Here is a 15,709-nt window from a genome sequence, read left to right as displayed (position 1 = left end):
TTATAATTATTTGTAGATGACACCACACTGAGATTAAGGGAGCTGAGCAACTCTCATGGAGGATAAAGGTAGATTCAGGAATTCTTGAGAAGGAAAGAAAGGCAGAGATGAGAGTCACCAATGAAAGCAGTTCTAGTGTCTAGTGTCTCCCTTCACCACCCGAACCAGTTCCTGTCTTCCCCAAGCTTGTCTCTATTTCATCTTCCACAGCGCAAGCTCAGGCTCTGGAATATAGAAAACTAAGTGACAAACCATGCTTTTTAAGCCACTGAATTGCCTAAATGCTTCGTGATCCTTGCCCACCCTTTGGAGATGAGCAGTAGCTGGGTCTTGTTTAGCCCAGCACAGGTTTCAGGGGATGCACATTTTGTTCTATTAAGTCCTCCTGCCCCACTCTCCTCCTCTGTCCCTCTGTCCTCCTCTCAATGGTCTCCCTCCTCCTTATTGTGGTCTTCCTGGTTTAATGTCACATGTAGTCTATTGCCTTCTCTCCTCCTTCAGAACTCCCCGCCACCCCCAGAGTTCCCTTTTTAGTTTATGTAGCCTGTACCCTTTCACACTTCACACACAACATAAAATATAAACTTGAGGATCACTTATTATGGAAGACCCATGGTAGTTGAAGAGACTTTTAATGATGACCAGTTTTAACCTCTTCCCCTCTTCCCTCCAAGATCATTTCATTATTATAACCATTATCTGAGTGAAACAGCTTTTGTGAGCCAGGCTAATCTTCATTTTTCCTTCAAGGTCATGCAGCTTCTTCCTTCATCATCACAGAACTTGCCTCCTCCACTCTTTCAGTAACTATGGCAACAACAAATCCAGGTTATGGTAAGTCCTTCAGTTTGGCAACTTGGCAGCTTGGCAGCTTGGCAGCTTGGCAGCTTGGCAGCTTGGCAGCTTGGCGAGGGTCTATAGAGACCTGTGGAGAATGGCCCGGTCTTCAGCAGTGACACAGGTCCTCAGTCATCCTCGTGACTTCCTTTACAGCTCCACGTGAATCATGATTTATTTGAGGTCAAATGAAACCTTTTCCACACTTGCTCTTGTTTCTCTTTTCTGCAGATTTTACAGAATTTCAGACAAGCAGAGGGATCTTTCTCTCTCTTCTCTCTGCCCTCCAATACTGACATGAATACTTCCGAGCAAGGACCTCCATGCCCATAGCTTCAAACGCACCAACCTTGATGACCCAGCACTTATATGTCAAACTCAGTTTAATCTCTAGGCTTCTTAATAACTGTTTCAATTAAAATTCATGCAAATGTTTATCAAATTAGATGTAAAAACAAAGTTGGTGGGAAGGAAAACACATCATGCACAAAATGAGACATGGTTCTTCATTTTCTTTTGGATGGAAGAAATCCTCAAAGGCACAGGCTTGGTTTGATACAAATAAAGTCTCTTAGGTCATCACAATTGGTACTGTCTATGCCATTTTTTTGCATGAAGGCACACTCACCATGATCTTGTATTCTTGCCCTAGAACAAAACAAAGGGATAGCTTCCTTATTTACAAGACCCAGGATACCCTCATATAATGAATGGAACTAAGCTTTGGTGATCCCAGTTCACATCACAGTTTCTCTTCTCAACTGTCGCTGTTCTCTTATCAAACTTCACACTTAACCTCCAGACTCTGCTGGAGAGGCACGCTGTGACCCCACCCCTCAGCAGTGTAGCCTGGCACTTCATGCTGCCAACATCATAACCCCTCAGAGTGGGATCAGATTCTTCCATGTATGTTGGCAATGAAAATGAATAAATCAATGTATTTAGGCACTTAGGGGAGGGGTATAGAGAGTGTGTGACTGGCATTTCAGGGAACATTTCTTTCCATCCTTTTCAGGATAGGTCTTTCATAAATTTCAAGAATAAATTCATATGGCCACTCTGTAGCCAACCCCATTGTGAGATAGGTATCGTTTGCACTGCAGAGTGACAGGGTGTATACAAGGCACTACATAAAGTTGCTGGGAAAGATTTTCTAGGTTCCTGCTTTAGGTCACATATATAATCATGCAGCATCGAGAACTCAACATGAGAAAATACACAGCAGTGGGTCTTGGTGAAGTTCTGATTATAATGAAATCAAAATGCTTTTAGCACCTGTCTTGTAGGGAAACATGCCAGCACTGGTGTGCCCTTTGCCAATTTCTAAGAGACACTCAAATTTTTGTCTCACCCTTTCCTAAAATATGTATGTATTCTCAGCTCTTCAGTATTCCTGAGGAAGTAGTTGAAGGGACCACCAGGTCCTCTACGTGAAATGATGCAGTGTTGGCGTAGCTCCCATCACAGACCTCAGTGTGTCCCTAAATAACTTCTCTGGAATCATGCCCACGTTATGGGAGCAGTACTTATGCTGTATTGTCAGGCTATGAGGACAAGAAAATAAGCACTCTGCGTTTTCAGTACCGGCATGATCAGTTCACTCCCTAAAGCTCTCCGCCTGTGGTTGGCTGAGTCCACACATGGAACTTGCAGATGGAAAGGAGCTGCTGCTGTACTTCCATGTCTACACATGCCCAGTGTGCTAGGGTTCCCATCAACCATCATGGGACTTCTATATGAGGAAGCCCTACCCATAGTGGCGCAGAATGTAACCAAAGATTTTAAAGCTTTCTTTTCTTCTTTCTTTCTTTCTTTCTTTCTTTCTTTCTTTCTTTCTTTCTTTCTTTCTTCTTTCTTCCTTTCTTTCTTTCTTTCTTTCTTTCTTTCTTTCTTTCTTTCTTTCTTTCTTTCTTTCTTTCTCCTTCCTTCCTTCCTTTCTTTTTCTCCCCTTCCCCCTGCCATGTTGTGAGTGAAGCCCTTTCCACTGCTAGGTAAGATCTCTGCCACTGACCTACACTTGCTGACTTCATGTACCACTGATGTTCTTTTAAGAAAAAGTAATTCAGGTACTTCCTTGAGTATGCACACAGGTTAAGCCATCGGAAAGACAGAGTGAGGTGGCAGGGACCTACACACCAATGCAAGAGGCAGAAGAAACAGACCCTGACAGCACCTTGACTGTGGACTTCCAGACTCCAAATTTGTTGCTTATTCTGCTCATTCTGTGACATTTATTGTGGTGACCCTAACAAAGCAACACACCGATTCACCAGCTCATAGCTTTACCTTTCTCTCAGTTTTTTTTTAAAATAGTAAATACATAACAACTTAAGTTGTCAGTATTTTCTTTCAAGAAAACACCAGAGGAATTATGTTCTGTACTCACAGTTCAACTTGTGTCATTGTGTCATCCATTTCTTACATTTACTTCAAAGTGAAAAAAAAAAAAAAAACACCCGCAATTGGTTATGTTGCTGCTTTGAAGTCATTGTGTGTTTTCAACATATTTTGATGCAGATAGGATACCACAGAAATGTCTCTCAGATGAGGAAGTTCTTCTGCTGAGGTAATAGTAATGTGATGGAGCAAGCACCTGCCATGGGAGGGTACTCAGCACAGTGAAGCCCGAGGCTCCTCTCTAGAAAATACAATCTTTCTTTCATTCTGAGGTCGGGAGAAATTTTGAATGTTTCCAGAACAAAAATAGACTTTAAGGATACAATTAATTTCTTTGTGTTTGGGACAACAGAGAAGTTCTGATATTTTAAGCAAAAGGAAATCAAACCTCTCTCTTCCCAATCTATTCTCATCCGTATTGTTAGGTCACTGCTGGCTAAGGAAAATGTACATGTCAGTATATCTTCAGATACTTACTCTTTACCAATGAGAAGTGAACACACACACACACACACACACACACACACGTGCACACAAAGACAATTTGTACTCAGTCAAGAGTTAAACTTAGGTCATGTCTAGAATGAAATGAAGACATGTGCAACCTAGTTAAACACAGAAACAAACACTGGTGTTTGAAGGCATTCTGTCCCTAAAGACTAGCCGTTTGCCTGAAGCACCTGTAGGAGGGCTTATTTCAGAGATATTTAAAGAAATAGTAGATGTATCTATTTATCGAGTTATAAATTTGACCGTGTTTTCCAATTAACACTAAATAAATATATCTTACACATTATTGTATTTAGTTCCATCTGTCCAAACCCAGATTCCCCGTGAGTTTCGTTTGTTCAGTCCAATCCAATATGAAGACTGTCCTTTCTTCACATGGCTTAAGAAAATGTCCTGTGACAAAACAGAGTGCTATCAGAGACATCTCCTAGGGTCTCATTCTCATTACATGAAAAGTTATTGCCCTTAGAGTCCATTATGCTCTTACCACAGTTCCTGTAAGGGCTGAGTGTCTAACTTCCTATCTTTGTATTTGTTACAGCAAAGAATGTGATTCTGTGAAGACAGAAGTTAGTGATAGCAGGGGCTGTCTCTGACTACATGGCCTGCCTTTGGTACCTTTTTTCTTCTACTGGGTTGCCTCATCTAACCTCAATAGGAAAAGATGCTTACTGTCTTACTGAAACTTAATATGCCAAGGCTGGTTGATACCAATAGAAGGCCTTCCTTTTCTGAGGAGAAAAGGAGGAAAAGAGGATTAGGTGGAGGGAAGGTGAGAGGGGGAGACTGGAAGGAGAGGAAGAAGGGGAGGTTGTGATCAGGTTGTAAAGTTAATTAATAAATTAGTTAATTAAAAGACTGAAGTTAGAACATAGTACTTTTAACATTAATTTTGAAATAGCCACCTGTTTTGCCTGATGCAAAAAACTCAAATCTCTGTAATGGCCTGCAAGATTCTTGTAGTCACATTCTTACTTCCCAGCTTTACACAAGCTGATTGCCTAATTTTCTTTTTCTTTTATCTTTTTTCCTTTTTGGTTCCTTGACTACTCCAGGCATTTAGTCATCTTGAACCTGAACCGTGTTATAGCTGATTTACTTCCCCAGAGTCTTCATCCCTAGATGCTCCCTTGACTAACTGCCCTACCTGCTTTATTTCTTTGCTCAAATGTCATCATTTCAAGAAAATGTGACCTTGCTTTAATCTACCTACTTAAAGAAATGATAAAATGCTTTGATTTGTATTTAATGGCTTTTTGTAATTCATGTAATTTCTATTACTGTGTTAGTTTTCTATCTTCCCCTCTGATTCTCACCAGTTCGCTCTTGGTGTTGAATTTCGCCAGATGTCCATGGTAGATTATGCAGTGTTCCTCTGCACTGATCCATGTATTTTTATGGTGAAAAAGAAAGAAGCAGTTCTGGTTAACTTTATTCCAGGCACTCATACATATCATGTTTTCACCGTCACACGTCTTATTTTTGACCAGTCTTGTGACTACAACTGAAATGAACATAAGACATGAAGACACTGTAAGAGAAAAGAGTCTGACTTTCATTTTGATAAAATTCTTCTGTGCTTCACATAGATAAAATGGATTTCACTTTCATATCCCATTTCAGTCATTTGACTTTAGCCATTAGCTCCATAATAACAGGTCAACGGAGAATACAACAAGAAAAAGAAGTATATGGAAAATTGAGATATACATGTAATTTAAAACAGTTGCAACCAACTTCCAGAAAATATAATATCCTCTAACTGCTTGCTCATATTTTTTATGCTACTGGAATTTATTTGCTTATTCACTTCTTTTAAATTTGGACATGCCACCTGAGACAAATTTTACTACAAATGGATTCCTCTATCGTCATAACATCAAAGAGTTTGTTCTCTCTCAGTGAGCTAACCAATAACTGTTTCTCAGAAACGGCATTTCCTTAGAAGTTGAAGCTATTTCTTTGTTCTTTGTTTTTGAGCGAATAAAAAAATTCAGAAAAGGGAAAAACACTGAAATTTTATTAATGTTTATAACATTTCCTGTTTCCTTTTTAACTCACAGAAGTAGAAATATGAAGTGGCTTATTTATAAATAGCCCTAAGAAAAACAGTACTTAAAGTGATGTTCCCAAATGCCTTGAAAAAGAAACAAAGATAATGAATGGCTGGTACTCAGGCTTATGATTGGGAGACTATTCAGTTGGAAGCATTAATTAACTAGCGGTAAGGTTCTGTTTACACAAAACCTGATATGATAGCCCGGCAGAAATACCCATGTCACCGAAATTACTTGAAAAATACCAAGTCCCAAATTACCCTAAAATATTGGGTGCAAATAAACACCTACTGTCAAAGTCAAACAGTTGGTTTAAAACTTGGCTACCGGAAATCCAGTTCTGCCATTAATCTACTAGTTTGCTTCTTCTTTCATGTGTACATCCAGCCACTCCCAAGCTGGGCACTTACTTTGTGGCAGACACTTATCTTCCTGTAGCTCTTGGAATAAAAAAAAATGAATATAACATGAAAAAAATAGTTGATTTTATGGAAGCTGCGTTCCTGAAACCATACAGTTTCTCATGGAATGAATCCAGGTCAAGGGATAAGGACACCAGCACAGCATTCAGGGTAGGTTTAGACAGAGGTGGCCCCTAGTGAAGACTTGAAGGGAGTGGACTAGGGAGGTGTATTTACCTCCTGTGGAGAACATTTCCCCGTTTTCCCCTATTTAAGCAATGGGAAGAGGTGATGCAGGGGTGTGAAGTGAGTGTGCCTGGCTTGTTCACCAAGTAAAGAAGAAGTACATGGTCCTACACACTAAGCGAAGGATCAAGTGGTACAAGGCATCAGTAGTCCAGGGTGACCAAGCACAGGAAGGGCAGTGTAGCCATTCATACTGCTTTGCTCTAAGTTTAATGAAAAACTATGTAAAATTTCTAACAGATATATATTTTTTTAATCATTAAAAAGTAAACTCTGTCCATATGGGTGTCATTGGCCCTATGTGATTATTGAACCTTGAAATGTGGCCAGTTCAGATTTGATTCAGTTTTCTTACAAAGATATTGTAGAAAAAAAAATGTAAAAATCTCATTAATAGAACTTGTGTTATGATGTACTATATCAGTGGCTGATCTCTTTTAGAGATCGAGGATAGAAGAGAGAAAAACATGAGAGAAGAAAATGAGGCGCTAGCTGACCAACAGGAGAGTGACTGGAAAGAGTTCACATCTGAATCAGGGAAACAATAGGCACACTTTACCGGTTTTATTTGGAAAGCAGAGAATAAAAAAGTAAAAAGAAAATGCACTTTATGTTTTTGTGGCTATTGTGAAGGGTGTTGTTTCTCTAATTTCTTTCTCAGTCCATTTGTCTTTTGTATACAGGAGTGCTACTGAATTTTTTATGAGTTAATTTTGTAACCAATCACTTTGCTGAAGGTGTTTATCAGCTGTAGGAGTTCCCTGGTAGAAATTTTGGGGTCATTCATGTACACTATCATATCGTCTGCAAATAGTATTTCTTTGACTTCTTCTTTTCTGATTTGAATCCCCTTGTACTCCTTTGTCTTATTACTCTAGCAAGGACTTCAAGTACCATGTTGAAGAGAAATGGATTGAGTAGGCAGCTTTGCCTTGTCCCTGATTTCAGTGGAATTGCCACAAAACCCACAAAATATCTTGATGTAACTCTAACCAAGCAAGTGAAAGATTTGTATGAAAAAAAACTCAAGTCTCTGAAAAAAAAAAAGGAAATTGAAGAATATATCAGAAGATGGAAATATCTCTCATGCTCATGGATCACTAGGATTAACATAGTAAAAATGGCCTACTTACCAAAAGCAATCTTTGGATTTAATGCAATTCTTATCAAATTACCAACACAATTCTTTACAGATCTTGAAAGAAGAATTCTTAACTTCATATGGAAAAACAAAAAACCCAAAATAGCTAAAACAATCCTGTAAAATGAAAGATCTTCTGGAAGTATCTCTATCCCTGATCTCAAGTTGTATCATAGAGCAACATTAATAAAAACAGAATGGTACTGGCATAGAAACAGACTGGTGAATCAATGGAATAGAATAGAAGACCCAGAAATTAACCCACATACCTACAGACAACTGATGTTTGACAAAGATGACAAAAACATACAATGGAAAAAAGATAGCATCTTCAACAAATGGTGCTGTTCTAACTGGATGTCTACATGTAGAAAAATGCAAATAGACCCATATCTATCACCCTACACGAAACTAAAGTCCAAGTGGGTCAAAGACCACAACATAAAACCAGACATGCAAAGTATGTTGGAAGAAAAAGTGGGGAAAAGCTTTGAACTCATTGGCACAGGAGACAACTTCCTGAGCAGAACATCAGCAACTCAGGCTCTAAGATCAACAATCAATAAATAGGACCTCATGAAACTGAAAAGCTCCTGTAAAGTAAAGGACACTGTCAACAGAACAAAACGACAGCCTACAGACTAGGAAAAGATCTTCACCAACCTTACATCCTATAGAGGGCTGATATCCAGAATATATAAAGAACTCTGAAAATTAGCACCAACAAGCCAAACAATCCAATTCAAAAGTGGAGTACAGAGCTAAACAGAGAATTCTTAACAGTGGGATAGCAAATGGTGGAGAAACACTTAAAGAAATGTTCAACATCCTTAGTCATCATGGAAATGCAAATCAAAATGACTCTGATTTTCCATCTTATACCCATCAGAATGGCTAAGATCAAAAACTCCAGTGACAAGACATGCTGGAGAAGACGTGGAGAAAGGGTAACCCTCCTCCATTGCTGGTAGGAATGCAAACTTGTACAACCACTTTGGCAATCAATCTGGTGCTTTCTCAGAAAATTAGGAATAGTGCTATCTTAAGATCCAGCAACGTCACTCCTGGGTATATACCCAAAAGATGTGCCACCATTCAACAAGAATATTTGCTCAACTATATATAGCTGCTTTATTTGCAATAGCCAGAATCTGGAAACAACTTAGATATCCATCAGCCAAAGAATAGATACAGAAATTGTGGTACATTTATACAATGGAATACTACTCAGCTATTAAATACAAGAAAATCATGAAATTTGTAGGCAAATGGATAGAACTAGAAAAGATCATCCTGAGATAGGTACCCCAGAAACAGTAAGGCACATATGGTATACATTCATTTATAAGTGGATATTAGCTGTATAACATAGGATAGTTATACTAAAATCTGTACACCTAAAGAAGCTAAACAGTAAGAAGTATCATAGGGAGAATGCTTAAATCTCATTCAGAATGGCAAGCAAGATAAGACTCCAGAAGTGGGGGAAGAGGGGAAACAGGATGGGAGTGTACCATAGAGAGTCCTTTGAAAGACCCTATCCAACAAGGTATCGAAGCAGATGCAGACACTCACAGCCAAACTTTGGGCAGAGCACAGGGAGTCTTATGGAAGGAGGAGGAGATAGAAAGACCTGGAGGGGACAGGAGCCTCACAAGTAGACCAACAAAGCCAAAACATCTGGGCCCAGAGGCATTGCAGAGACTGATGCACCAACCAAGGACCATGCATGGAGAGGACCTAGACCTCTGCTCAGAGGTAGCCCATGGGCAACTCAGTCTCCATGTGGGTTCCTGAGTAAGGGGAGCAGTGGCTGCCTCTATCATAACCTCGGTTGCCTGCTTTCTATCACTTGCCCCTGAGGATGTGGCCTTGCCAGGCCACAGAGAAAGAGGATCCTGATGAGACTTGATAAACTAGGGGAAGGGGATGGGGCAAAGAGGGAGGGAGGGTGGAACTGGGAGGAGTTGAGGGAGGGCGCTTCAATCGGGATTTATACTGAATAAATTGTAAAAAATAAAATAAAATTAAAAAAATAAAATACACAAGATTTTTACTTTGCAGTTGGAAGAATATACTCATTGTCCAATGAGATGAGGAAGACCACAAATGAAAGACCACAGAGGAGAGAGACAGAAGGAAGAAGAGTTCGTATATTGAGGCCACAGCTACATTGTTTGCCATTATGGGAAGACCTGGGCTAAATCTCCAGAACCCGAAGAAAAATTTGGGTGACACTCTCTTGTAATCCCAGCACTGGAGAGGCAGATGCCTGGGAGGTGATAGCTAGCCATCTAAAGGTCATCTGAGTTTCAGGTCCTAGTGAGGGGTCCTTTTCTCAAAACACAAGCTGTGAAAGTCCTGAAGAAAGACATCCAAGGCTGACCTCTGATTTCTGTTGGGACACATACTCTATGAGCACGCGTGCACACACACAACACACACACCCACACACACACTATAGAAAGAGAAAGTTTAGCATGAACACTATTAAGGTTGTGATATTTACTACATAATCAAGTAGCTAGGTTAGTTTAAAAAATGATTGAATTCAAGGAAGTGTCCTGGGTTAGAGAGGTATTTATGTGATAAAGTTCTGAGAACAGTTCAGAAGGCGAACAGGACAACAATGCTTCAAAGATTGGATACATGAAGAGACATGTTCAAACACTGAGCCCAGTAAGTGCAGGGAATTGTAGGGGGAGAAGGAATGAGCAAAAGATACAAAGTTAGCAGTGATGTAGGCAGCGGATAAATAGTGGTAGCTACTGACTTGAGGGCCAAATGGAATTTTATTTAGGAAGGAGTTTTAAAACGTGTGAAGTACCAGAGCTACTGTGAGTTGACCCAAGCGACAACCTGTTTTACAGAAGCCAACATGTCACAGTTCTCTTTGTCACCCCTCAGTGGTTACATGGATTCCGTCTGCCTTTCCATGCTTTCATTGAGCCTTGGCTGGGGGAAAGTTAGTACAGAGGATCCATCCAAAGCTGGGCTCTGGCAGTTACTTACACTTGGCAGTTTGACCAGTTTTCTGTGTTTGCGTCACTAGTACCTGCTTTGAAGTGACGTTTCTCAATATCAAACCAGTGAAAATTCCAACATGAAAGAGGGAAGCCCTCCCTCTGAGGCCCCATCCTTGTTGGATTGACAATGGATCCTTGAAGAGGGAGGGAATGACTCAGCTTTGGGGACGTGGCTGCAAGTAGGTTAATCGGGTCTAGATACAGGCATCACTAACTGGTTTCAGATGGTTATCAACAACAACAAAATGAGGAGCATGACGTTGGACAGGAGCCATCGTGGATAATATGAGGGAGATGGAAATGGTCAAAGCATATTGTATAATGGTATGAAATTTTCAGAGAAAGAATTTTTAAAAATGAATGTGTATCATCAAGTAAGATGAAACAGATGATGGCTACTGAAGCTTTTGGTAAACTTGGGTACAAGTTTTATGAGAAAAGCTGAAGCAGGAACCCGATGAGAGTGAATTTCATAGAACTTTTAGAAAAGAAGGGTTGGGGGGGGGGTGAGGCTCCGTAGCAGAACCACCCATGCTTAGCAAGCTCAGGATCCTGAGTTTGGCTCTAAACACCAACTGTCCTCACAGAAAACTAAACTAAACCAAACAAAAATTTAGCTGTTTGAGCTTTAGATGTCTAATGGCAGATTATGTGCTTAGAATGCATGAGGCTCTGCAAAGAGAAAGGAAGAGAAGGTGGATGGAAAACAGGAAGGTGGCGGGGAGGGGAGAGAGAAAAAGCAAACAAAAACATTTCAAGAAGGTTTCTGTATCAAGTAGTAAACATAAGCAATCCATAAAGAGTAGGAGCTAATGAGGTTATTTTGTTTTCAGTTAAATTTTTTGGCAAGCTATGACCTTATTGTATTGCTGATAAAGATATGGCCACAGAGCACGAAAAACAATGGTGTACAAGACAGAAGAGGGCAGTGTTGGTAACAGAGTGAGATGATACAGGATTGACTGTCGACACTGAACACCCCACTATCGGGAGAGCCCAAGTGGTGATGGTGGTGGTGTCTTCCGCCCATGGCTTCTGTTAGAACAAGCTAGAATCAAGGTTCCACTCACTCACCTGTGGCACTGCATAAACACGCTCTGGAAATGCAACCTAGCCTAACCCTGCTTTGCTTTTTACCTCCACCACCACTATAGCTGGTATGATTTCCTGACATGAATATTGTACCTACAGGGTCTTACCTTTGAGCACATACATCCAGCTCTTCATAAAGCTTTATCTGACCACCCTGACTCATAACCTCTCTCCTCAAATTGAATGAATTTCTGCATAGCTGTTACCCTGCCCTTCCACAACTGTTTACTTATGATCGTTGTTGTCCAGTCAGAGAAAAAAATTCCTCCCAGGCAACAAATCCCATGTTTGAATGTGGCGGCAGCAGCTGGAACTCTGTCTCAATGCAATACATATTTATCAAAAGACTGGTCTTCTCGGAGGCAAAGCAGCCGCCGGCTGGGTCAGGCTGGATGGCTAATATTACTAACAGTTTTTTTTTTTTTCTTTTTAGCAGAAACTGATCACTTACATTTTCTAGGAAAACTGAAAAACCCCCAAAGAAGAACAGCAACAGCACCACATATCAGGGTCCAGAGGGTCAGGATTTTCTTCCCATCTGCACAAAAGGCAAACAGACAGGTCACTATTTACCAGAGAAAAACAACGAGCAAACAAAACCCAAATTAAAAAAAAAAATAATTATGATCTCTGTGCCCTATCATACCTCAGCCATTGATCTATCAGGAAAAGGGGAAAAGGTATAACTTTAGCTTCTGTCAACAAAGTACTTTGAATCTGCCCTGTCCTTTCCAAGAGCTGTGCATTAACATTCTCCAACAAGGTTTGCAGAATCCAGTCCCCACCTTTTCCGGCTTTGTTTGGTTTACTTTGGTTTTAATGAAATGTGTCCTCTTGGCAGAGAGGGTGGGGTGGATCTGTTGGAGGGGCAGCTTATCATCTTTTTTTTTTTCCTTTTTAGTTTTAAGCCTTTGTTGTGTTGATGATGACCGATATCATTTAAGGTCCAGACCCATACCCTCTTCAACACAGGCTAAGGGAAAGCTACCAGTCTTAGCTTGCAAACAAACCCTGTCCTTACCAAACTGTGTCCTGCGGTGCCCTGATACATGTGTCTGGCTTGTGTGGGATAGTCTTTGTGAAGAAGGTATGACGTGCAGAGCCATGGCGCTCTAGCGACTACAGAGGGCTGACAACATTCTTAGGATGAAAGGAGAACTGGTAATTGTATCCGTTATCTTCAAACCTCTGGACTCTTGAGGGGTGAGTTTCGCTGCGATCAGGGCCAGACTGAGACTGATAGATGGAAGATATGATACCACTCCAGCCTAATGATTCAGCATGGAGGCTGCGCCTGGGTTCGGTGGGCCACAAGACATCACTGGCAGTGTCCTCGCACCTCTGTTGTGAGTAACGGCAGGGCAGTGGCAGAAGTCCCAACGGCGTCCTGTGCGCAGCCCCGGATTGGCTGGCGGTCACCATGGGGAAGCCCAGTTGGCTTCCTCTCGCCCTTCTGCTAGCCAGTCAAAGCAGATCATGGCTTTCCCTTCCCGGGTCTTTGCATAGTCTCCCCCAAGTCTCAAATCTGATAACGCTGTGTAGTATCAGAGTTGTTTGAACTAACTATAAATCTCACTTACTCTCACTTGGTCTTTGAGCCCTGACCCATTTTTTTTTTAATTTTTAATTTTATTTTTTATGTTTTTTTTTTCTTTCTTTATTAATTACACTTTACTCACTTTGTATCCTCCCCGTGGTCCCCTCCCTCATCCCATCCCAATCCCTCCTTTCCTCCACCCTCTGCATGCATGCTCCTCCCCAAGTCCACTGATAGGAGAGGACTTCTTTTCCTTCCTTCTGATCCTAGTCAATTAGGTCTCATCAGGAGTGGCTGCATTGTCTTCTTCTGTGGCCTGGTAATGCTGCTTTCCCCTCAGGGGGAGGTAATTAAAGAGCAGGCCAATCAGTTCATGTCAGAGCTAGTCCCTGTTCCTATTACAATGGAACCCACTTGGATACTGAACTGCCATGGGCTACATCTGTGCAGGGATCTTAGGTTATCTCCATGCATAGTCCTTGGTTGGAGTATTGGTCTCAGGAAAGACCCCTGTGCTCAGATTTTTTTGGTTCTGTTGCTCAATGCACAAATTGTGGTATATCTACACAATGGAATATTACTCAGCAATAAAAAACAAGGAAATCATGAAATTTGCAGGTAAATGGTGGGATCTGGAAAAGATCATCCTGAGTGAGCTATCCCATGAAGCAGAGAGATGCACATGGTATATACTCACTCATATAGACATATAACATAGGATAAACCTACTAAAATCTGTACACCTAAAGAAACGAATCAAGAAGGAGGACTCTTGCTAAAATGCTCAATTCCTATCCAGAAAGGCAAAGAGGCTGGACATCAGAAGAAGGAGAAAAGAGGGAACAAGTCAGGAGACTGACACACAGGACCTCTGAAAATCTCTGCCCTGCAGACTATCAATGCAGATGCTGAGACTTATGGGCAACCTTTGGGCAGAGTGCAGGGAATCTTAGGAAAGAAGTGGGAAATTGTTTTTGTTTTTAATAGCTCTCTATTGCCAACTGTTCTGTGAAATTTGGCAAAGCTCGTGGTGCATTAAGGCTCCTTTCCTAAACATGGCACTATCTTCTGCACAGAGGTTAAGAGTGACGGATTCCTGCAGAAGATGAAATCACGCCTACAGATTTCAATAACTAAAGGAGGAGTTATAATTTTTGTTGCCCTTTAATTCCTCCACCCCACTAAACAACTGAAACTATTCTTCATATTGGGAGATTTAAAGACCAGTGCAGGGTATATTTTAAGTCCCTTGCAATCCAAACATTAAAAACGTAGATATTTCCCATGTTTTTTGTTTGTTTGTTTGTTTTGTTTTGTTTTTTTGTATGAGGTAGCACACATCTGTAATCCCATAGAAGACTGTTAGCTGTCTAAGTTTCCTTTTCTGTTGCTTGTGATAAAACACTCTGCCCCAAAGCTGGTGGTGGGGGCGGGGAAGGCTTACCCCACTCACACTTTCAGGCCACAGTCTATTATTGAGGGAAGTCTGGGCAGGGACTCAGTCAGGAATATGGAGGCAGGAACCATGGAGGAATGTTGCTTACTGGCTTACTCTTAGCTGTTAATAGATTTAAAAGATGAAATAAAAGTGTCCAAGATATTTGGAATTGTATTTGGTTCATCAGAGGCCCATAATAGAAGGAGGGCATTAAACTAGATTTTTCTCTCTGTTAGATTTTAAATATGTTCTTATTTTTTTCTTTGTAATATGAGGATTTATCAGTTAGAGGAAGAAGGAAGGAAGGAAGCAAGGGAAGAGGAGAAGGAGATTTCTGATGCATAAGAATCCTGAAACATACAAAACAGAAGCCAAAATTTCTCTTCATACTTTTTCTGCCAAAAATGTAATTATTAAAAATTGTTTCAAAAACCAAAGAGCTTGTTACTGACATCAATTTTTCTATCAATATTCACCTTTTGAAAAATCAATTAGTAAATCTCTTCTTAAATTTACAATATTTACCCCACTGTTTATGGTTTCTATGATCTATAGGGTGGGTTTCACATTTATCTGCATTTTTCAGTTCGCAGTGGGTGTTTTCACTGTCAGGTTTGTTTATCTTCCATGACATTTTACACCTGGCTGAGAAAAATTTCTCTACTCAGAGATTAGGAGTCCACACTCCCTTGTTCTATTCTGAAAGTGAATGTAGTCTTTCTATGAAAATAATTGATCCCCACCAGGAAGCGGGAAAGGCTAACACTGTCCCATCATGGCAGAATACATGTCTGAAACAAGCAGGTGGTATCTGCTCAGATCTCAGCTCTCCATCTCCCGTGCCGTCTATGTGATATTGATTGAAGTCTTACCCAGTTAGTGTTGACTTACAGGCTGAAAATCAGTGTGACAATAGAAACAGCTGTCTTGATGGCTTGTAAACAGGAAACCAACACTCATGAAGTACTTAGAAGGAACATATCTATCTATCTATCTATCTATCTATCTATCTATCTATCTATCTATC

At 40.6% G+C, this 15,709-nt stretch overlaps 1 protein-coding gene across 1 annotated transcript; it reads right to left on the bottom strand.

The window, feature by feature from the left end:
- Positions 1 to 1,370: 1,370 nt before the first annotated feature.
- LOC129680030 (C-type lectin domain family 2 member G-like) lies at positions 1,371 to 12,813 on the bottom strand. The gene is made up of 5 exons (XM_055611536.1): positions 12,729 to 12,813; positions 12,159 to 12,245; positions 5,061 to 5,248; positions 4,025 to 4,137; positions 1,371 to 1,485 (listed from the first exon to the last, which is right to left on the bottom strand). The coding sequence occupies exons 1-5, from the start codon at positions 12,811 to 12,813 to the stop codon at positions 1,371 to 1,373; spliced, it is 588 nt and encodes a 195-aa protein (XP_055467511.1).
- Between the last annotated feature and the right edge of the window lie 2,896 nt (positions 12,814 to 15,709).

The sequence above is a fragment of the Psammomys obesus genome, unplaced genomic scaffold (genome assembly GCF_907164565.1).
Source record: "Psammomys obesus unplaced genomic scaffold, mPsaObe1.curated_primary_1811, whole genome shotgun sequence".
NCBI classification, from domain to species: Eukaryota; Metazoa; Chordata; class Mammalia; order Rodentia; family Muridae; genus Psammomys; species Psammomys obesus.
The sequence above is the reverse complement of the archived record's forward strand: the minus strand, read 5'-3'. Positions and strand labels throughout refer to the sequence as shown.

Coding starts and splice junctions, on each gene's coding strand:
- LOC129680030 (XM_055611536.1), bottom strand. CDS start 12,813: ATGGCTCTGCACGTCATACCTTCTTCACAAAGACTATCCCACACAAGC. Junction 5,249..12,158: donor TTTCAGTTTTCCTAGAAAAT/GTAAGTGATCAG, acceptor TGTTCATTTCAG/TTGTAGTCACAAGACTGGTC. Junction 4,138..5,060: donor TCAACACCAAGAGCGAACTG/GTGAGAATCAGA, acceptor GTTTTGTCACAG/GACATTTTCTTAAGCCATGT.